Source organism: Salarias fasciatus, chromosome 16 (genome assembly GCF_902148845.1).
Source record: "Salarias fasciatus chromosome 16, fSalaFa1.1, whole genome shotgun sequence".
Lineage (NCBI taxonomy): Eukaryota > Metazoa > Chordata > Actinopteri > Blenniiformes > Blenniidae > Salarias > Salarias fasciatus.
In genome coordinates this window covers 11,969,367-11,993,012 of record NC_043760.1, presented here as the reverse complement: position 1 = coordinate 11,993,012, position 23,646 = coordinate 11,969,367, and the positions used below count along the sequence as shown (strand labels likewise).

At 42.1% G+C, this 23,646-nt stretch overlaps 1 protein-coding gene across 2 annotated transcripts in view; it reads right to left on the bottom strand.

Moving 5' to 3' along the window:
* Positions 1 to 2,390: 2,390 nt before the first annotated feature.
* calcrla (calcitonin receptor-like a) overlaps positions 2,391 to 23,646 on the bottom strand; it is a 34,467-nt gene continuing 13,211 nt past the window's right edge. For both annotated transcript variants that reach the window (XM_030111450.1, XM_030111451.1), the window contains exons 2-13: positions 13,758 to 13,866; positions 12,532 to 12,691; positions 12,323 to 12,433; positions 11,997 to 12,109; positions 11,631 to 11,722; positions 11,428 to 11,554; positions 11,184 to 11,337; positions 11,043 to 11,103; positions 10,833 to 10,899; positions 9,331 to 9,549; positions 8,719 to 8,760; positions 2,391 to 6,380 (exon numbers count right to left, since the gene is read on the bottom strand). In XM_030111450.1, the coding sequence (XP_029967310.1) occupies positions 6,159 to 6,380; positions 8,719 to 8,760; positions 9,331 to 9,549; positions 10,833 to 10,899; positions 11,043 to 11,103; positions 11,184 to 11,337; positions 11,428 to 11,554; positions 11,631 to 11,722; positions 11,997 to 12,109; positions 12,323 to 12,433; positions 12,532 to 12,691; positions 13,758 to 13,832 (1,443 nt within the window). In that variant the 5' untranslated portion in view covers positions 13,833 to 13,866 and the 3' untranslated portion in view covers positions 2,391 to 6,158. The remainder of the gene's footprint in view (positions 6,381 to 8,718; positions 8,761 to 9,330; positions 9,550 to 10,832; positions 10,900 to 11,042; positions 11,104 to 11,183; positions 11,338 to 11,427; positions 11,555 to 11,630; positions 11,723 to 11,996; positions 12,110 to 12,322; positions 12,434 to 12,531; positions 12,692 to 13,757; positions 13,867 to 23,646) is intronic.

Sequence of the window (23,646 nt, the reverse complement as noted above, 5' to 3'; positions counted from 1 at the left end):
TTAAACATTTTGTACTCATAATTTACCCATTTTGTCTTTTTCTTCCATTCCTCAGCGTGTTGTAAGTTTTTCATCTTGACAGGTACTTCCATCATGTTTTGCTTTTCTGTCAAACAGAGATGCAGCTTTAAACAAATGACTCTTGCTTGGTCTTTCTGTATCGATTTTAAAGCAGTATTTCCTAATCCTGGACCTCAGGCCTCGCTGTCCTACATGTTTTTGATGTCTCCCTCTTCAAGCACACCTGACTGAAATGATCGACTCGTCATCAAGGTCTGCAGAATGAGGGAACATCTAAAACATGCAGATATTGTATTTTTTGCAGAATTATCTCTCAGGGAAATATGGTTAGTCAACAAGGACAGTCAACAAGGACAGATATGAGTTACTGTGATCATTTGTTTGTTGTGCATGAAAGCTAAAAAAAAGAGAAATGTTTCTTTGAAGGTACTTTGTGAAAGCCTCAGGGAAACGCAGCAGATGGTTTACAGATCTTTGATCTTGGTGTAATTCTTTGGTGTATTTTTGCCAATTTGTGAAAGTGGTCTTTCTCTTTAGATGTGACTCACAGCTGTGAGTTTTTCATATAAAGTCAACATAAGATGGAACATTTGATTAGGAAAATATTCCATTTGTACTAAAACAACATCAGCTTCAAGAACTAACACTTTACTCTCTAATGCATCCCATCCAAGGAGCCATAACGGCTAAATTACTTACTTATTCATTTTCTAAAGCTGTTAAATGCTCTGAACCAACTCATGTCTCGACCAACTTTTTTCTTTTTTTGTTTTACCCCTCTTAATAAAGTCTGTGTAAACCGGCTTCTCCAGATGTAAAACATTATCACCAATAATTTATTCAGATGTGTGATCATGCATTATGTGTGAGCTGAACATTTCCTCGCTCAGTCGTCTGTGACGGTATTGTTGACGAGTGGATTGGATTCAGATCACTGGGATTAACACTGTGTTGGTGATGATCCCTTATGATCAGGTATTTTGCAAGCGACTCTGCTCAAAGTACTCACAACATGAAGGGTCACATGGGAAATAAACTGCAGAAGAAAAGAGAATCCAGCGTGTTTGTTCCTTGTGTGAGCTACACTGTGCTCTTTCCCAGCCTGGCAGATGTTTCTCATTACAGTCGAGCCACAGACGTGTCAAGAGCAAACGCACATTTCAGTCACACCGTGTTCCCCCGGCAGCACTTCAGCGTTCAGGACGGATTACAGGAGGTAGGACGAACATCAGGGAACATTGGTGCGACAAACTGCTGGGATGGAGGTTCCCCTTGATGAGCGGCAACACCGATTAAGAGAAACGTTTTTCATTTGGTTTTGGTGGAGTCAAAGAAAACACGTCTGGAGAGTTTTATGGCTTCACTTTAAAGCTGAATTTTTCAAATGGCTCTCAATGAAGAACAGATCAATGTCTGTAAAGTCTCACTGGAATAAAACAACGTTTTTACTGAGTGAAGTCGTGAGCTCCATAACTTTACCGTGTTTCTGCTGATTTGGTGAAAGATTATTTGTGGACTCCTACAACTCCTTTCTGCCCCATTATCAAGTAAAACTGTAGCTGATATATGTGAAATACCAATACGATATCAATGCTTTATATAACAATATGAGGGTGAGAATTTATGGAAAGAGAAATTAGTTATTTTCCTCCACATTCTAGCCATTACAAAGACAGAAAGTGAACAGTATTCAAGCACGAGACCCCAAATTACACAATGCAAAAATAGGCTAGTCTTCAGTATTTCAACATGAGAATCAGTCAAAAAGCAGACGCATGTTTTGATATTTTGATTGTCATCCTTAAAGATGCCACTAGGATCAATAGAGGGACGAGAAGGCATGCTGGGTGAAGTGTTGATCCCACGACCCAAAAAACAAGTTCCCAGTTAGGTGTACGTAGTACTGACACTGACAGCAGATGAGTGAGCTTTCCTGGGAAAATTACAGCTGTATCAGTCATTTAATTCAGTTTTAATCTGATATTTGATTTTATTTGGCCTAGAAATCAGGTTGGTGAATTTACATGTACAGAATGACACCAGACCATTAGGTCAATGGATCAATCCCATAATGCTTTGCACTATTACGTACACTCAAATGATCCTACATCCAGAAGCCCGGATGTGTCGTGCGTGAAGAGTCGTAGATGTGGGCAGACATGGACGGAATAAAGATTGGCACAAATCCACAGTTATTCAGAATGAAACTGCTTTCCGAACTGGATCCTTATCTTCAGATAAATGTGTTTGGACGCCATCTTCCTTCACGTTATGAGTGTCAATGTGAACGCTACTCATGCTGGACCACCTGCAGGAGGGTGAATGAATGAATGGAGAAAAAAAAAACACACACACAAGTAAAAACCGAGGCCAGTGCAGTGCTATACTGTATTACTATGCAGATACACACAAGATAGCAACATTGTCTAACTCAATGAAATAATAAAAAAAGACATTATACGTAAATATATATATATATATATCTATATGTTCTTCACATCCAGAGAATAAAATAAAACCATTTACATTCAAACATCAGTGTGGAGTCAAAAGTCAGATACAGTACAGTAGAAACCAAAACTACAGACATCATCCTCAATGCTTTAGTCAAACTTTACAAGGTTTCACCGGAGCGTCACAGTGGACTTCACAAACGCCCCCGAAGACGTTTCACACATAAATACACAACTTAAATGACACACAGGATTCGCTATGCTCACTAAAAGCCTCTGGCTTTCATAATCCCCCCCGCCACACACACACACACACACACACACACACACACACACACACACACACACACACACACACACACACACTTATGGGATTATGTTGAGTCACGACACCGTAAATGACTTTTTGTGTTTAAAAAGGAGAAACTGTCCTGCAGATCTGATTTTCCAAAAGAACAACTGCTGTAATTCTGCCGATACACCGAATGAAGCCGGCGCCTCAAACGAGGACGTCTTCATACCATCTGATGCAGGGATGTCAAATATACGGCCCCAGGGCCAAAACTGGTCATCTGTCTACCAGCAGGGACTGTGGTGTTTTCAATAGAGTGGTGGACGTCAAACAACACTGAGGCCTGAGCTGAGAGATCAGTAAAAGCTAGCAGAAATGTGGTATTATTTACAAAAAAGACGGTGTTGAAATTGATCGTGAAACTTGTCAGCTTGTTTGAGTTTTTGTTTGTTTGGATGTAAACCTTTTCAACAGCTCCTCATACAAAAACAGACATTTTAAATAAATTTCAAGTGAAAATTCAGTTTTTCTGCATGATGTCCGTTTACATGACAGCGGCAGAAATGCTGAAAACGATGCAGGTTTCATGTTGGGCCACTAGTGGGTGCTGTGCGTTTCTGTAATAAAACCACACACAGGCAACGATGAAGTCATTCTCAAAATGTTCCCCCTTAGAAGCCATTTTCAAAATGCTGCATATTCAGTGGTTCAGACGACCATTGTCGTGTAAATGGGCCCCCAAAATGCAACAAAAGTTTTGCATTTTCACTTGAAAACATCGTGTAAACGATCAAATCGAGCTGTATGTGTGAGTTTGACATCCCTGCATTAATTTGCCTCCTGAAAATACAAACCACCTTTCCTCCCTCGTACGACAGAAAGCGCGTTAAGCCACCAGACTGAAAATGGAGACATTCAGAAGTTACCGTGAAATGAACCATGAAAAGAAAACGACGGGCCGTTGAGAGACGAAATAGGAAAATTGGAGGTTGTCCACCTCGGAGCTACTCTATCCAAAAACAAACACCTTAAAAGTCTCGACAGAGAAGGTAGGTTGTTATTTTCCAGACCATGTGCTGGAAAAACAGAGATAACACGGCGTCTGGAGGGCTGATTGTGATCCTGGACACACACACTGGCGGTGTGGCATGAGGAGAATACATAAAACCTCGACATACACGGATCTTTGTGCTTAAGAGTTCAAGAAAATTAAAGAGGTGATGAAATGTTAAAGATGAAGACATAACAGATACAGTAGCTTGATGACAGAAAATAATAACCCCACCTGACACAAGTAGTGGTTTGAATGCCTTCGAATATAATCTACCCATGAACACTGTATATAGAAATCATGCACGCACGCATACACACACTCGCACGTTGTCCTCTTTGAAATGTTGAATTTACAAAACAATATTTACATGAACTGATAGTAACTCATGTTCCCAGCATTCTGTACAAGCTCCGGAGGATGAACGGACAACAGGACGATGCTGAAAAATAAAATAAAAGGAAGGTCTGAAAATATGGGCTTAGCTGAGCGCTGCCCAGAGGAGGAATTTCTCTGATAAATTTACTTCAATTATTTTCACAGGTTTGGAAAAGTTTGTAAAAACCGTGATAAATGTACCTTTGAATAGAGGTTGTGCACAGAAATTTAGACTAAAACAATTGTGCCTGATGAGGAAGTAGCAAAAAAATGGCTTAACGTTCATTATCATGTTTGTTCTATCAACTTCTTCATTATGAAATGTAGTTTTTATGTAGATTTCTAATATGAAAATTGACCCGAACAGTCTTGTTTCATTTTCCATTTTATCATAAAAGAAAGGATAAAATGAGTAAATATGACTTCAAGAGTCATTTTCAAAAAGTTGCATTTTTAGTTTCCCTAAGCGCCGCTGTTATGCAAACAGGAACTCAGAAGGACTTACCAAGCAAATTGCAAACTTTAGCTTCCAATTATCAGGAATTCCCTCATTTATGTAATCATGTAGTGACTTCTATGGTGAAGTGCACAAGAAGAGAAAGTTTTTAAGAAGTTGTGGATTTAAGCAGTATTTGCTTAAGTAAATATTAATAATTTTGATTGAGGCTAATTTTGATGAAGATATGTAGGTAGAGGTTTAAACCGCTAGGGTCGTGTAAAAATACAGGATTTGTTTGGCTACTTATATTAGCTTTAACAGAGCTAATGTTTATTGGCACTTATCAAGAGCTGCAAAATCTGCTAACCATGGCGAACACAAACACTTCATTACGTAAGCTTTTTTTCTTTTTTTGCTTGCTATATGTAAGGATAGCACTGAAATGCGCTGAAGCTTAAAACTCACCGAGGTGTGCATCAGCAAATCTGAGCGTCCTGACCTGAATTTCACCTTCTCGTCTGTACCTGAAGCGATGCAACCCCACTCATGCGTTCATGCAACTGCGCCGTTTTCGGTTGCGACACGAGCTAATGCTCAAGTCTCTGTGATATGTAGCTAAATCAGTGGGGGGGAAAAAGGGGGTGCAACTAAAAGAAAGAAATGTGAGAGGGAAGGCGATAACTTACATTCATATGTATTGAACTGATGTAGTGTTGCACGTTTCGGTGAGAAAGCTGCATTTCGTACGTGGTTGAAAGGGTTCACCTGTCAATAAGGGTCACTTATAACACCTTCAGACACTAGCAAGCGTGCTAGCTAACAAGCTAATTCTGGCATTCATCCGCACCGACTGTACACAAAGCAACAAACACTGAAACATTTAAAAAGTTTACAATGTTGCTGGCAACAAGTCACACCAGTACTCCATTGTGTCCTATTAAAGAGAACGTAGCATGTCACCTTTAATAAATACTGAATGGTATTTAATGTGTTTATGTAACTGAATATGCTTTGATAAATTAACATGTGAAATATATAGCGCTTTAATATATTATGCAACTGTTCCATGTCCTATATCTTTTTTCTGATTCCTTATTAACACATAAATGAGGCAGGCAGAACTTTTTTTGGTTTGGCACAAACAGTGTCAAAGGAATTTACAGTGTAACCGAAGGCTTTTTTGTGCACATCAAGACCCTGAAAGGTCAACCAGGCAGTCAGTATGCACCCCTCTAAAAACAGATTCTGTTGGAGAGAAAGGTTGCAACAATTTTGTGATTATCAGAAAGCATCCGAGTCCAAGGGAAGCAGTCCTGGAGTGGCTGCACGGAGCGCGCCGTCACACGCAGCTAAAGGGTCTGCCGGACGATTTCTTCCAGGCGGGTGATCCTCTTCCATTCCTTCTATCATTGTATCTACAGGTAGAGGCAAGTTTCCATGGTTTCCACAGAGCTCCAAACATGCCGCGGGTTTTAAGGGTGATGGTGGCGTCGGGAGGGACGGAGTCTGAGAGGGGTGCTGGCGTCAGGCGAAGGGGCTGTCGGATTTTAAGATGGAGACGTCCGTGTCGAGGCAGCTCTTGCCGTTCATGTGTTCCGTGTGGCCGTCGATGCTGTAGCAGCCCTGCACCTCGGTGATGGAGGAGGCCGTGTAGGACGCAGAGCGCAACGCGTCCGAGTGGTTCCCCACGCTGCTGCCGTACTGCACGTGGTACTGGTTCCAGTGTCTCCTCAGAACGGCCTGGACCTGAACGAAGAAACCAAATTTCAGACTTTGCAATTGAACTTTAACACTCAGCATAATCAACATATTTGGCTGGTGAGTTGAAGGCCTCCTGCAGACGCCTCTACACTCAGGTAGGTTTAAGTGTCTGCAGAGACTTTGTGATGGTGAAGAAAGGATAATCTGAAAGCAACTCATGGTTGACCTCAAAGTTGCATCGGGTAAGGTTCTTTGGTGAGTCACAATCATTTTTGCATTTCCACATGGAGCAGCTCAGAGCTCCTCTCAACCCCAAGGACCATTAGTATTATCTGAGGAAGCGAGATCAACTTTTGCAGAGAAGATCGAACCAGACACAAAGTTGACAAACGCAAGTAATCCTGATCATTACCATGTGGCCACAAAATGGGGTCAAAAGCACAAAAACCCTCCCAGCAAACGTCAACCCTGAATTCAATGTAAGACCTCGAAATTCAGAGAAACACAGCAATCAACTCCCTGCAAGAGTCGTATGAAGGAAAACATCCATGCAAGCCCCACGGATTCTGTCCAGTTAGGAAGTCTTGGACATATTTTCAATCTGGACACCACGAGACATGTGGTGAACAAAACCTAGCGCTCGAGGAGGGAGTTGGAGAATTGCAACTATTTCTTGATGGTCAAACAGTTTATCCGTCCACCCAGCACCTCTGTGCAATGTCTCCGCCAGCTGCCTGACAGCTCGACTCCGACAACACCCCGAGACCTCACCCATGAGCTGCAGCCAGATGTATTGAAGTCAAAGTGAGGCGGGGGTTTGCAGATATTCCGTCGACAGTCTTAATACTATCAACAGCGATCATCCCCTCAGCCTTTTGTTTCAGCACCCATTCAAGCTTGTTTACTTTCACAAATGTTTTGGTGTGAATGACTGAGTCTGTACACATGAGTTCTCAGAAAAATGAGTACAAGTGAACCTCTGACTGAACCGTGTGAAACTCGGAGAACAGAGACAGAGTCACAGCGGCAAACTTTGATAAAGGAGTGAAAATTATCTAAAGCTTCAGAGAGCAACACTGCCTATGAGTAGCTTGACTGAGTGGTTAGGTTTCTCCGTTTTCGTGCAGTATATTAATATAGTGTATTTGAGAAAACAGAAAGAACTGGCAACATCTGGTACACAGATCCACAGCTATGTCAGAAACTTTGGCGTACTATTGCCAAAGAAAAAAGAAAAATAAATCCTACTGCTCCTGTCTCATATATGTTGACTGTAAATGGTAGTATGCTCACCACATTATGGATCCAATGCTGATCCACAGACATACATTCACTGAAAATATTGATCTTATGCACTGTTTACATATCACATACCTATAAATCACATTTGAATTTTCAAAATGAAGAATATCAGCCTTTTTTAATAATGAAGAGTTGATAAATTAACTCTGATCTCAAATAATGGCACATTTAACATGAGTGGTTCTGAAACTCTTATCTTTGGATAGGCTCTAAAGAAGGCCGCAGACCCCTTCTCCAACCTGTGGTTCACCAAAAAAATACAGAGAAGCCAAAACTGTCACGTCGCTGCACAATATATAAAATTTTGAAAAAGACGTTTATGATCCGTAAAACTGGTGTATTAATAGTTCTATTGGTTGTGGCATATAAACACCTTCAGCAGAAGTATTTTATAAGTCAACACTTTCTGTGCATGAGCACAGTTCAGATCCACTTTATATAGGATTTGATTTAATGAGATAAAATACAAAGCCTCCTTTTTTCTCAAGGATTGACGCTACTTCAACAAATAACCAAACAAAACACATAAAATGAATGCTTTTCAAAATTTAAGTAAAATGCTGCAGCAGCATTCAAGTCAAAATGATATTTTCAGTCTCTGCTAACCAATCAAAGTGAGCATAACTTTTTAATAAAACTGACTGTTCTGTTCAGGAACAATAGAAGGAAAGGCAGTGTTCATGACAGTGATGGATCACTGTCAGCACACTTCCACTGTGCCATGGAGCTGGACGTGATCTCCTGCTTCCTCAACAGCGTCAGATTTAGTTGAAGTGAAAGAATGAATTGAACCTTTGCTCTGATTTGGGCCATTTTTTTCCCCCCCGGTTTGCATCGTGGCCTGATGGCAGTAAAGAGCAACATTCAGTCATCTGGCACGTCAGAAGCGAGTTACACACTTCATCTTGCGTGATAATTATTTCGGATGCATCCCAATCAGCCTGAAAATCGACTGAGCTTGTTCAAGCATGTCCCACCACCGCTGAAGACCCAGAACAGAAAGAGGAAGTGTTGAATATTGTGTCGGCATTCAAGTCTAACAAAAACACACCAAAAGAAAAAGGGCATAACTCAAACTTACTTCTCCATTGAAAAAGCAGAAGATTGTGGCCACAAGCAGACCCTGGAATGGAAAAACAGAACAAAAGAGTTGACACAGCTTATTGACTCGTATTAGGAAAGCTGTCTGGCGACAACATGTCAGGCTTTGAAAGTGTTGTTTTGAAGCAAGACGAGCTTAAAAGGTCAAAAGCGAAGACTTTTGGAGGGCTGTTGCTGGGGACCCGGCGCTGCCCATGCTGGGACGACTCAGGACGATCAGATAACACCTCGTCAACATCCAGCCGAATTCTGCCCCCTTTCAGCTCACATAATTCATGTCTTCCTTCCTGCTGTTTCAGCCTGTGGCTGCAGCATAAACAAAGCCCCATCAGAGGCAGACGGGAATGTGTGGCTTTTAGCAGAAGCCATGGAAACACTAAGAGAGGAAATCAGTTCATTTTCAGCCAAGCTGAAGCAGGTTTTACTGTAAATTATGTATATGTGACAGCGACAGCGCATCTTCCCAGAGGCATTGTACTGAATGTAACGAGCAAAACAAACCTTTGAATGCCACTCTAAAAATACACACTGGACACACATTTGCAGCAACATGTCGACGTAATGCTTCAATAAGGCAACCGTGGAACCTCACCTGGTAATGCATCAGTATGTGCATGATGTAGTCGTATATTTCTGAGGAGACGCGGCCCTCGGGCTTGTAGGGAAGCAGCACGTACTGGATTCCCAGAAGAGGCACCAGGATGAGCGTGGCTCTCACCGCCTTCATGTAGAGGCTGGACTCCGCCTGGTGGGTCACCTTCAGCTTGGTGATGAGAACTCGCACGATGTTCAGCAGGAAGAACAAATTCACCTAATGAGGAGAACCGGATCAGCATTAATGGAGGCAGCATGAGGTTCACGTTCATTTTCTCAATCCCAAAAGTCTTCATCTTTGTCTGTGTCAATTATAAATCAGATTCTGCCTCATCGGTTATTCTTTTTGCTCAGGTTTGTATTACTTTTCATGCAAAATTCATCTACCAGCACATGTGTGGAATCTAGGATGTAAAGATCCACTGAGGGTTACAAAATGGTTGGACTTTAAATTAATGAGAATGTGTGAAATAACTAAATCAACTATTTTTATTCAAATCCAGGGAGAATGGTTTCTCTTTTGTTCTTTCTTTTTTTTTTTAACTACATTTGTATGTTGAATGACAATAAGGATCTGTAACAACGTCGAGTGCATGGACATTTGTATAGACAGGCGACCAAGTTGGATTGCTATTACGGTGTCTCTCAACTACAAAACTACCAAATTCCAGGAGAACATGGACTGGGAGTCTTGACACTCTAGTGACCACGATTGTAGTTATTTCCCATCTACTCATGCGGTGGGACACATGTGCGGTAGCAGTGTTTCAGAAAAGCTGCAAACACTGTGTAAACACGGCCTTAGAGGAAAGCAACATTGTTTGCTGCAACATTCTGTCCCTCTGAACAAACTTATGCAATGATCGAAATCTGCAGGAAGTCTGAGGAAGCAGTAATGATTGTTATCAAACAAGAAAGCTTTGATTCTGATTTGAAGAGCTGGAAGGTACAACAGATTATTCTTCTGTGGTTTGACTTGTTGTATTTACTTCAACTGTCCACCATGTTGCGGATGTTTTCAAATAATGGCTTTAAGATACATTAAGATACATTTTCAGATAAATCGCCCATAATTCAGCTTGAAAAACAGAATAAACTAATGACAAAAAGGACCAAAAGCCATTATTTGCCTGGAAATATATCTGACTCCGTGTTGTTTAACACTCAACATTTAGTGCCAATGGAGTCTTCCGGGACCGCTTTTCTCAGAAGCGTGCCCCTCTGAGCTGATTAGGTGAATTCCTAGAAAACAACACAGACCCGAGGTCCAGTCGGCAGACACTCAGGGAGGACGTGCATTGATTTCACTAGATAAACACAATTATACATGTTATGAAACTGTGTCCTGTTCTCACGGCCCCCCACGGTGTCCGCTCGGAGCAGGACAAAAGCAGTTTATTGTGTCAGTTGTGCAATAAGAGCAGCGCAATGAGAAAAAACATGGAGCAAAATCAGTCTGTCCACTGCCTTTTGTCGTAAACACGGAGAAAGCCTCCTTACCAACAACGCTGCACAGATCGGACCGTGGATGATGTAGAGTAGCGACGTTTTGGAGCTTATCCAACAGCTGGAGTGGAGAAGAGTTAGATAAACAAAGACTTGATCACCATTCAACAAAATCTTCAAGAAATCGACATCCAATTTGTCACAGCTTAGCAGTGGGCTTTATCAGAAAACTAATAACTGAATCTAGATGCACAGATAGCTTACTTGTCGTTGTAGTAGTAGCTTCGAGCAATGGCATGTATGGAAGCCGGAATGAGAGGAAAGCCTAGAAAAGGAGAAGACGGTTAAGGACAGCTCTCTGTTGAGCGGCAAATGAGTTGAATCTCACTGTGGTTTCCTACACACCCCAGCCGAGGAGGTAATACCACATCAGGTGCTGCTTCTCGGCAAATACGGCCACCACGATGAGCGTGTGCAGATAAATCCCCTCACACAGCATCCAGAAGTAATTACAGCCAAACAGGTAGAGATGAATGAACTGGGACACTTTGCAGCTCGTCTGAAGGAGAACAGCATGCATGTGAGGAACATTTGGAAAGTGATAAATAGAACATGATAAAGGGGATGGTTACCGGCTTGAAGTACTCACTGGATTCCTCTGCACCAGCTCCTGGTTGTTCGCAACTGCGGTCAGCCAAATAATGGTGATTACAGAGTTCAGAACAAAGGAGAAGAAAAGGTTTTTGTGAAGGGTGATCCTTTGGCAGCTCAGACTCCTGCAACAACAGGAAGGGAGTTAGATCACACTGCTTTTGGATCGGGCAGAGGCAGAGAAAAGAGACGCAGACTCACTTGAAATGGAAGAATATTCCAAGGGATATGAAGAGCGAGGTCAGCGACAGCCCATGTCCTATGAGGGCTAAGTAGAAAAGATTCATTGCAGTCTGCAAAGGAAAGAGGAGGCAGGAATTAGATTATCTGGGTCGGTCTGATCTATTTCCCTGATGAGAACTCGTGTACTGAGACAATACACCACCACAAGATCGACATGCAGCTGACAGCATTGTCTCCAGAAACCAAACCTTTTTAGACCGACCACATTCATATTAAGTACAATCTATGTCAAATGCATCATATACGGACATTTCACCATATAGAACAGAGGAGAGCGGTTGAATAATGTATAGACATTGGATTCCTTTTGATGAGGCAACGTACCACTCTGCCTTCATTGGTGTGCTCGTTACAGCGGGTGTAGTTGGTCCATGTCCGGTTGCTCTCAGGGTGATGGAACCAATGGCCGCTGTCAGTGCAAATCTTTGTGACCATCTCTGTAGGAGAACAAAATATTTACAGCACAATGATGATTTCTGGCTGAAGAAATTAGATATGTTCTTCCAAAAGGTGACACAGTTTGAAGGTAAAAAACTAAGAAAACGTCACTTAAGGAATTGCATCGAAGAGTTTGGGCCACAATGTAAAAGTCTGGATTTCTCAACCTTCGCAGAGTCAATTCTGCCTGAACAGAAGCAGGACCATCTCACCGGAAGGGTCAAAGTCCTGGAAGTAGTCCGGGCAGTGCTGTTCCGATACAATCCCTGCACTGGTGTCGTCCCAACATAGCCAACCATCCCAGGTGCGATTACACATGGGCTCTAAAAGAAACGAAACAGGTACAGCAAGGGAATTACTGGAGGACTTTCACACTCATTTGTCAATCCTACACTATTGGGAAACATGAATCACCAGCTACCTTGTCTGCTATTGGTGTTGGTGTTGTCCTTCATGATCTTCTGGTAACACTCGAACTGTGCCGTGACGATCTTGTTCCTGGTCAGGGTCATGTCGTGGTAGACGTTGGTTGGATGCAGCTGCTGGGTTTCATTGACCTCCATGCTGGCCTTCACCAAAAACTGGAAGCACAGAGAAAAGGTACACGAGGTTTTATTAGCTTCTTTAAAAATGAAATAGAGGCACAGGGGGGAAAAAAAAGAAAACTAAATTGGTGACACATTGAACCAAGAGCGAAGCCAACAATAACCCAACATGTTCTTTTGATTCTGTACCCAGATGACAAGTGGAAAGCTGCAAAAGAGGATTTAACTGTTGGATCAGAACTTCATAAGATAAGATAAAACATCTGATGGCTGCAGTAAAAGTAACTGCTGCAAATGTGACTGAGAAAGCCACCATCAAAACTTCAGCTGTATTAAAAGAAAAAAAAAAGCCTTTAATAAACCAACTCTACAGAAAATCTTCTCACTCGCCTTACGTTAGCTCCCAGGAGAATATACGCACACACATCTTTAACTACATTCTGTACTACTGTTCAGAAGTCTGTCGCTCTTTGACAGTACTTCTGAAGTACTTTGAATGAAACGTGTCTTTCGCTGTAAAACTTGCTCAACTTGAAATTAAGGATGACACATTCAAAACTCATGAGGTGCAAAGTTTTTCCAAAACAAAACTGGAACTTCTATTTTAATTAAATGTCAAAATAAACATTTTTTTTGAGTAGTTTTAACTTTGACCCTTTTACGGTTTGGCAAGAATTGCTGAAACTGAAAGTCTGAATTAACATATAATACCAACATAAACATCAGGTAAAAACAGTTTAGTTCAACCACTGGTCGCGATCATGCTCCTTAAACATCACCGTGACTCTAATTCTGGTACGTTTCAAAGATTTCTATGCCATTTCTGGGAGGGAAAAAATGACTAATACGAGCGCTGCTTGTTTGAATCCCATTCTTGGCTTCATACTCACAGGATGTACGAATGTAAGACTCGACTCGGGAGCTGTACACAACGTTTCATTAAATCCTGCTGGAAACTATGGCATCCACGCAGACGGACTGCCAACCAGATGTGTCCAGCAGCAGATACCATCTCGCAGCAGCTTTTTCATCATCTCACGTACTTCCAAGAATAGCAAAGCGAGCAAGTGAGTAAGTGGAGCAGAGGGGAAGGCTTTCGTACCTTCGTCAGGTCACACAGCAGGACGAGCGCCACCATCCAACTCCACCTGAAGCCCTCCAGCTTCCTCTCAGCCATGTCTGAGCTGCTTGGTGATTTACCAGCTGGAGCCCTGGAATGAAGAGCAAACATTTAACCGTGGTCATTAAACTCAGATGAAATGCGCTCGCAGAGGTGATCAAAGCACCGCCCTTCTCGCCGTCAGCTGATAAATGTTTCGCCAAATGGCCATAAAACTGAAATGTCACCGCCGTCACAGTCAATTTATCCAGGAACAGACGGTGGGATTAATGAAACCAGGGGTTAAAAGAAGATGCATAATGATGTTTTTTTTTAATACACCCACACCTTTTTGGATTAATCCAACCAACAGGTATAAAGAGGGAGCAGAAGGGAGGTTTAACTCCCACAGACGACCCCAGAGCGAGTCGTGAAGCCGTATTTCTAATTCACCCCACATTAATGTGACAAACAACTTACAATTCTAATGTTAACTGCAATACCAGCAGTTCTTACTCAATTTATTCAAGTTTAATGTCTTCAAAACAAACAGTAAGTGCATCAAACAGTATGCAAATGATCATCATTAAAGACAACAAAGTGATTTATTGACGAGCAGAAGCACTTCATTTGATCTGCTGTCATATAAACTCTTTATGATGGTGACTTTTATCAGCCTTCATGTATGAGCATCTGTCCAACGACAATGCAATCAATGAACCACACAGCTGGACTGACAAGCCGCCGAAATCAACCCAATCCAAAGCCTTCGGATCTCAGGATTAAATGGCAACAAACTGTTAAAAATGAGATGAAACCATATGTCGAAAGAAGAGAGAATCATCATGCTAATCGAGTTGATGAGCGAGCCGTCGAGCTCCAGCGCGCTCAGCCTCATGATGACATTTTGAAACAGTAGTAGAGTCAAGTCAGTAAGGGATAGTTCAAATTGCAAAAAGGGTGAAGAAGAAGATCAAGCAGCTAAAACCGCACAGCGGTGAAAATAAAAGGGTAAAATGGTTAAAACTGCTAAAAAATAATAACACATAAACCGCTGTGGAACATCACAAACACAATGTTAAACACAGCTTTAATACTGGGAACATATTACCGTACGTTATAAGTTACCCAAATCTCATTTTAAAATGTAAATAATGACTTTTAGTGTGCACAAAGTTGGATTGGTATCATGTGTGACTCCCAAAGTTGCGCTGGCCTTGTTTCCATAGAGACTGAGTCTGGGTGCTCAGGAACAGTTCGACCTTGGGTTCCATCACCAAAAAGTTGCATTTTCAGTAACTCCGAACACTGCCACCGAGCACTAAACAAACACCTAAAAAGCAACAAAAGTCATTCCTTTTTAACACTCCTTGGTTAAATAAACCAAGCTTCCTTTATGTCTGCTGATCCACTGAGTCAGATTCTAGTCCTGTCAGTATTCAGAGAAGATTGGAATTTAAATATGAAGACAATATAATAAATATAAGAAAAATACTAACTGTGAAAAAGCCAGTGGACGAATTGAGAAATTCAACTGAGAAATAAAAAAATCCTAAAACAACCACCAAAGAAAAAAAAACTGAATTACATAATCATATATATACAAAAGTGACTTAAACACCAGCGCTCATCTTTCCTCTACTCCTGTGGATTGATATGACTCATCTCGTGATGTGCCTGTTAAAACACTTCACTTTTAAAAAGGTGACGTTTGCGTCTCATCACAGCCGAGCCCCAGACGTCCGTCTGGAGCCGAGCCGCGGCCCGCCGGGCTTTTCCTGTCAAGGCTGCAGATGAGACGACATTCAAATGAAAAGTTCTCCCTCAGGTCGGAGTAATTTGCCTTGCAAAACGGCGGGTTTTGCCAAAAGCCTCCAGTGGCTTCGGTTTAAGCAGCTAACATTTGGCTATCAAAGACTTACAGGCTCCAGTTTCTTCAGACTTTGATCTTTAGCCTTTGAAGACCACGAGCTGCACGACTTACTGAACACACTTATTCATTCATTCCTTGTTTGTTTGTAATTTCTGCCACACACAGATCACAGCCTGAGCCAGGGGTCCCGAGCGAGTCCCCACGGGTGTGAGTTAACAGTTTAAGTTGCATTTAGTGTGATGCAAGAAGGAAAAAAGAAAAAGAAAAAAGAGAGATGGAAAGAGGTTCTCAGCCCGGGATTAGAAATCATCCATTTATCTAAAACAGGATTTAAAACACAACAATTTGTCCTCGAGAACACTGGTCACTGGTTTTATTTGGAACATCTGGAATCTAATTAAACGTGGTGGAACAGAACAGCTACACCAGTAATGTAATAAGGAAGAAAGGTAGATGTTCTGAAGTACTCTAATAACTGTATATATTGCAGGTTTTCCATTTTCACTTGAAAACCTTCTCGTATAAACGGGGCCCTAATCTACTAATGAGCAAACAACACACAACAGTATATAGTTTGTATTTAGTAACTCCTAATATTTTCAAATAGATTCATGATACAAGTTTATAAAATTGGGCAATAACACTTTGTACTACTGAAGTGGGTATTCTTCAAAGATTTCCCTATGAGCACCATCGATGCTTAATGATAATTATGACTTACATTATTTTGAAGCCGTTAATTTCCCGGATTTATTTTGTATTTTGTTGTGGTTTGAAGTCTCTGAAGTATAGCTTTTTGTATGTTTTCAGCTTTACAAATATTTTCTGTACGACTTTGTTTGACTTCCTAAAAACAGTTTGAGAGGCTGTTGTAACGTAAGCAGAACAGAACAAATGGAAAACCATCAGAAGAGCTGTGCAGCTAAATTATAGTAGAAGTTATCCCTAATTTCATTTGGTTTGAGTTCATTTGCTTTCGTTTTAGCTCAGCTGTCGGACGGAGCTCACCAAAGCGCAAAATGACATGTGATACTGTGAGCTGAACAAGATGGTGAAGGAAGTTATCAAATATATCTGAACATTACAGCAAATAAATCAGGGAGATGATTTGTCACAGAGTGAAAGCAACGTGAAAAGAGGGCAGAAAAACATCAGTGCAGCGCTGCAACAGAACATATCTGATCTTAACGTCCGGAGATAAAGGCTGTGGGGAGCAGGCAGAGGAAATGACTCTCAGCATTTCTGAGCTGCTGTCAAAGTTTCTCAAAACTATTAAAGGAACAGGCAGTCATGAATACATGATATGATTACATGATATGAATATATCCAGTCTTGCTTTGACGAGATAGATAGTACAGGATTTTTGTCTAAAGTTAAATGCACAGATAAAGCAAGAGATCGTCCATCAGTGCTCATGAAAAGGTATCTGAACCGGTTAGTCCTGAAGGGAACCTAAAGAACAAGGACGGTCCCAGAGTTTAAACAGCTTTACACTGTGAAGACTTAGTGAGGCGAGGAGGGGGAGGGGGCGGGGCTTACTGAAAGTGGGATTGTAAAACATTATGGTGATGTGCAAATTAGAAACAGCCAGGGAAAGGTCAGCTGCTCTGTCACACATGCATGCACAAACACACACAAAAAAAAAAAAAGCACACGTGCACAGTTGGGCAGAGACACCCTCGCAGCGCTGCGCTCTGCCAAGTTCCCCAGCTGTTTCTTGGCAGGGCTTGTTTTTCATACATTAGCGATGATAGAGAGGATGCGTCTTGTCAGATGGCAGCGGGAAACAGGCGTCACGGCGCCGAGCGCTGTCCCCGGGCCTCACACCGACACGGCTTGTGGCTGCAGTTGCGATTTTGTCCCGCTCCCAATATTCTTGGGACAGAGTTTGTTTTCACCGGTCACTCGGGACCATTCAGTCCCGACCTCTCGTGTCTAAATAGGATCCATTTGTCACGATGGAAATTTCCAGCACGACGGTCTATTTATTTGAACTATAAACACCTTCCTGCTGCGTCAAGGTGATCACAGTTAGACACTCTGCAGAGTATGGTCAACTCCAGACGAGCTCCTTTTACACCTTACAGAATTGGGCTGTGAATGCAGTGGAAGGGCGTCGTGAGCCTGTCGCTTTCAATTTTCCCTGAAAGACAGCTTCAAACACCCGGTCCTTGTCCACACCAAATTATTCTGACAGGGAAAGGTTTTAATTCACTGCTGAGGAAAACAGCCCTTTCATACACGATCAAGCTAATCTATCACAGCAGTTTGCTTGATGGCAGTATTTAGTTCCACTGCTGGGAGCAGTGAAGTGTCCCAGTAACTCAGTCCACAGCGGTTTTACCATTTCTCGACTCTTCTTGACTCATTTGCTATATTTCCTGAATGGTTAAGGGTCATAGTATTCATGGTAAATATTCCTTTTATACATGCGTGTGGAGACGAACAATGACAACAAGGTCAGCATCCAGACTTCCAGAGCATCTCTGCTCTGCCTGTTTCTCCGTGTAGACTAGGGGTGTGCACAGGACATCATAATATGAGGTGCATCACGATACCTGGGTGGCGATACAATAATATCACGATATATTGTGATATCATGATATACTGCAATATTTTATAAAGTTAACTTCAAATTAAAAATTTAAGACAACGCAAGCTGCAGTAGATGCACATCAGATGATATTGATCATTCAAAAGCAAATTGAGTCAAAACGTTTTACTTCAAAACTATCCTTGCTTTTTATTGTTCGAATTCAAGCAAATCTCTTGGACAAAAAAAAAAAAAAAAAAAATGTGGCATTGCAAACTGCAAATGAAATCATAAAAACAGTGCATAAGGTTTCTCGCATCTGAGACAACCGCAAATGCCTCCAACTCACACAGTAACTGAAACATGCAGGATTTAGTTTCCTGGGTTCACTAGAGAGGAGGTTCAAAGTCCTACTGTAATCACAGTACGTTCAAAAGAGGAATTATATCAAGCAGCTGAGTGTTGTGAGACATTGCCATATGGATGTTTTTTCACAGTGCGGACAGTTGAAAACAGAACTTTTCCGAAACAGATACCATGCAAGCAGAAGTAAATAGCTCTTCAGCACATATGCAAGAAGGATACATTGGTAACAATGAAAGAAGTGTTTTCTTCACTCTTGAATTCAACAGCTTCTTCAATAAAGTGTACTTACAACACCATCATCTGGATAACATGTGGAGAGAGACACCTTGTTTTTTTTCTTCCTACAAACAAATGATCCTGATCCTAGATGATGAAAGACTGTTTAAATGCCTTTCTGGGTGCTTTTAATTATATAAAAACTGTATCCAATAGTGGCCTAAGACAAAAAAAAATTACATAATTTCTCATAATGAAGGAACGCTGTCAAAAAATGTCAAAAGTATGTTTCAGAAGCCAACTTGACTGAGAAGAAGAAAGAAATACTAGTTTTCAGTAACCAGTAAGTATAACTAAAATTCTCATACTTCCACTCAGGCTGCTGGTTCTGCTCTGGTGAGACTTTGTGTCGTCATGTCTGGACTCTCCCACTGTTCAGAGGTGTTCTGCGTCACAATAACAAACAGAACAGGTGAACAGCTGACTCACAACACCCCAAAATCATAACTCAACTTTTTCTTTTATAATTGCAACACAGAGCTAAAAAACCAACCTCCACACAAACAAAAAAACAGCGCACTCGATTGTTGATCTCTCGAGGTCGATCTAATCCCAGTGAAAGCTGTGGGTGGTCCACCGTTATCTGTCGTAGCGCGGAGTGTCGCGCTCAAGTGGTTACTCATGTCCACTTCGCGCCGGGGCTGACGTCACCCGCCACATCTGCCAGCGCGCACGGAGTCACCGGGAAAAACAGCCGCGGCCGAACATCTGCTGTCTTCCCACCGCATACCGGCGCCCCGCCCCTGCTTATCGACTCCCTCGTGCTGCACTGTAAACATCCTTTTGCACTCACAGGATGTTCGGCGCCCCATGCTTTGAGTTCCACCAAGGTTCCGCCCAGTGGCACTCGGACGCGCACGAGTCCGGCGAGGGCCTTTAACCTCATTACTGCCCGGCTGTGCGGCAGGATGTGGAGACGAGAGCAGCCTGGAGAACTGACCATCAAGACTCTCTCGATCGTCTCTGCTTATTAGCATTTACGTGGGTGTGAGTTTTCTTCCACAGCCATGGAAAATAAACTCACCCACTTCACCAGGTTTGGAAGGCAAGAGAAATGTTTGCGACATGCACAGATCACAATCCTTCCATGAACATCTGCTGAGAGAGGAACGGCGCTACGTGGGATCAGAAGGCAACAATCCCTTCTGTGCCGGCACGTTGCGATATTTGCACAACACCGATATCAGTCATCGAAAGCCAAACAAACGAGAAACTGAGTTAAACTGACCCCAAACGTCATGAGCTTGATGGGAAAAGAAAAAAAAAAGTAGGAATACAAGGGAGAGTGACTGTTGTGCCTTCTGGATTGAACCATGAGATGACTCGCAGATTTCATCAGCAGTCATCTGAAGAACGGTGGGAGTCGTGGGACATTCGGTTAGAGGGTCAAGATCAAGGGAAGGATTCAGAAACACAAACACAGCACAGGGACCTCTGAATTTCACAGAACAGAATATCTGATGTCTTGTTGTAGCTTGTATTTTTAAAGTTCACTGGGGAACTTTAATAGTTCACCAATATGACACTTTTAACCAAAAAAAAAACAGACCGAGTCAAAAACACCAGAACATCCAGAGACCAAGACATGATCAAGACTTGCCAATAAAAATCTGTCTTGTTCTTACACCTCTTAGCCTTGCTTTAGGTTTCACTTCGTGGATGCAAAAGTGTTTCCGCCTCATCATTTCAAGCTTAAAGCTGCAGTTATTTGTTCTACACAGGCTCATTGTTACTTATTAAAAAAAGAGAGCAAGGATTAATGTGACTGCACAGTATCAATTTCAGGCCTCTTGTTCAATTTCTAGCTTAGGAAGAGCAGCTTCAGTTGTAATTGGCTGTTTGTGTTTTCACAGAACAATGCATCTTTAATATCTTGCTTATTAAGACTGTTTAATAGACTGTATATTTAGTACAGCATTGAAATATAGATATTGCAAAATTCTAATTGATCAGCGATAAAATCTATGTTTCTATGCACGTCGACACATTCGGCACACTGGAACAGATTGTTGTTACGACTCATTGTATTTAACACAGTTGTCTAAGACAGTCTAAGAAGACTGTCTTCCTCAGTCTGAGAACCATCACTGTGGAGGAGTTCAGTGCTGAAGATGTTTTGTTTTCATTTATCGGTTTTCATGCTGCGATTGCGTTGCTCCAGCCCAGCTGAGATCAACACACACGTGTGGGCCCCTTAACTGAAATGAAATTAATTCGACTCCTCTGACTTGGGACAAACTGTATCATCCAGCACAGTGAAAGCTCCACAGAGATGGTTCACAGATCAGAAGAAATGGGTTGTGGACCGGCCAAGTCAAAGTCCAGACTCAACCGAGAACAGAGTTTCTGGCCGTACTTGAAAAGGTCTTTTCACGCCCCGACACGGACAGAGTTTGTGCAAATTTGCAAAAATAAATGAATTCGAAGCTGTCGAGTCCAGATGTGCAAACAAATCCACACAGACTGAGTCCAAGGAGCTTCTTCTCCACAGCAGTCACGTAATTGCTGAATTCACATGGAAGGGTTTTTTTTTTTTTTTTTTTTTTTTTGTTGAATACTGGTATAAAGTTTGAGGACATCTGTTCTCATTTTGATATTAAATTATTTAGTGAAAATGAAAAACTTTCATTGAATTTTAGGTGTGTGTTCATACATCAACGGTGCTTGGAGCCCCTGGAAATTTTTCTGACTAGATCTCTGTGGAAAAAGAGAAAATGCAGCTTATTGCAGCGCTGCTCCTGTGCATGCACACCGTGGCCGTACTCAATAGTTTTTGCGGTTCTATTGCAAAACCAACCAACAGCACCCATTGGTGATGACAAAGAGCACAATTTCATTGGTAAAAGCTATTAAATGGTCAAACATCCCCATTGATTCTCAGCAGTTGCCTCTGAAATGTATTTAACTGGAGTTATCGATTGGCAGAACCGAGGACACGGTTCATTTATTTGACGAAGGAGTACAAGAGGGAATAGGTACATGTACGCCATATGTAATAGAGCTATTTTTGCCTATTTTAACTGTACAAGATGTGGATGCACCAGAAATTACTCCATTTATCTGTTTGTTCTTTTTGATCAATCAGTGAAAATCAAAGCTTTATTTATGATCAGGAAATCAGCAGTCTGCTCTCTCACACTTTAATTCACATGCAGCACTTTGAACAGTGTTTCTGTTGTCCGTGTCTCCTGACGATATGTTAATTTAACCCTTTAGTGGATCAATGAGACCAACAAAATCCAAGACAAATGTGTCCAAATTTGGATTAATCATTAATAAAATGGATTAAATAGATCTTCTCGAGCACACTCCCAAGGTTAAGAAGATCGTATTGAAGATGTAACGAATCAAACAAATGCTACATGACCTTTTACAGAACTATTCTGAACGTTTTTTAGCTATAAACAATGAACCATATAGGATTTTGCTTCCTCTCTTCCTCATGTATCGTTCCACTTTCCAGTGTGTTATGCGGTTATTGGGAACCGATGCACGCAGAGAGAGAAAGCCATACATCACCAACGAGCAGCGGTGAACTGGCCGTGCACATATACATGCGGAACACGTTCCTACAGTTTGCAATGAAGGCTCTGAAGCTAAAACACAGAAGAAAACTTGCTTTATTTGTCACTAGCTTCGACGAAGCAGCAAGCACAGTGAGAGCTCAGAGAGTGTGAACTTCTCGAGAAAATACCGTCTGTCTGCGAGATATGCGATACGGGAGCTGGATTAACTCAAAGCAGCTTTAAAAAAATGAGAATATCTTCCCTGAATCAACTCGGCACATAGCTGGTGGACATTTCACACGGGATCAGCTGTTCTCTCCAACACTTTGTCTCTCCGTCTCTCTCTAAATTTGAATTTCACGTAGGAAGTCAGAGATGTTATCAAGCCGAAGACATGAGAACAGACCTCAGAGTAGCCGAGGGGCATGAGCAGATGTCGGGAGCTGGGGGTGAGAGGGGGTGGACAGTGAGTATCCCACACAGATGTAAAGGAGGAGCCGTCTCGGCTGCGTGAGAGACTCGGAGCGCGCAGTATTGTTTGCATTAAACGGACAAAGAGGGAGGTTATGTCCCTGTGTTTTCACAGCGGACGACTGCAGGGATACCAGAGTGCTCATGTCACTGCATGCACGCCCTCGCCGGCGTGCCAACGTCCTCGAGGCGAGCACATGGATCTATTTACAACCGGGAAGGAGGAGGAAAACACTGCAGTTGTGGCGCTAATGCACACATGCTCGCTGGAAAATGGGGGAGAGGAGATGCTCGCGCTGCTTGCTAAATAATCTCTCTAGGTGATGTCAGATGGCTTAGAACCGGTCACTGCTGCACTCCCCAAAGCCCCCGAGGCTGCGTGGTCAAAGGACAGATGACGTGGCCGAGTATCCCAACGAATTATGAATATTGAAAGATTATGTCGCACGCAATCTTCATCCAGTGCCAGTTTTCAGTGGCTGAGCAGAGCAGCACGTGTCCTTTTTTACAGCAGGCCAGAGAGCAAGTGTGTGTGTTTGTGTGTGTGTGTTTGTGTGTGTGTGTGCAGGGTGGGCTGCTCTTCGAGGACATACAGTTCTACTGTCATCGGGACTGAGGCAGGCTTTACTTCAGGACAGAATTGTTCCCACTATCTGCCAGAGTAGAAATTTTGAGCAGGTCGTCGCAAACTTTATTCAATGGACGTCCACAAGATTGAGTCTAAGAAAGGTTGCCGACCCGTTGGTACAGCGAATTTAAACATTTTTTGACATGCTCATGAAAATACAAACACATCATTCAAAATAAAGGTTTCCTAGACATTAGAGCAGCGGTGTCAAACATAAGGTTCATGGGCCAAGAAAACAT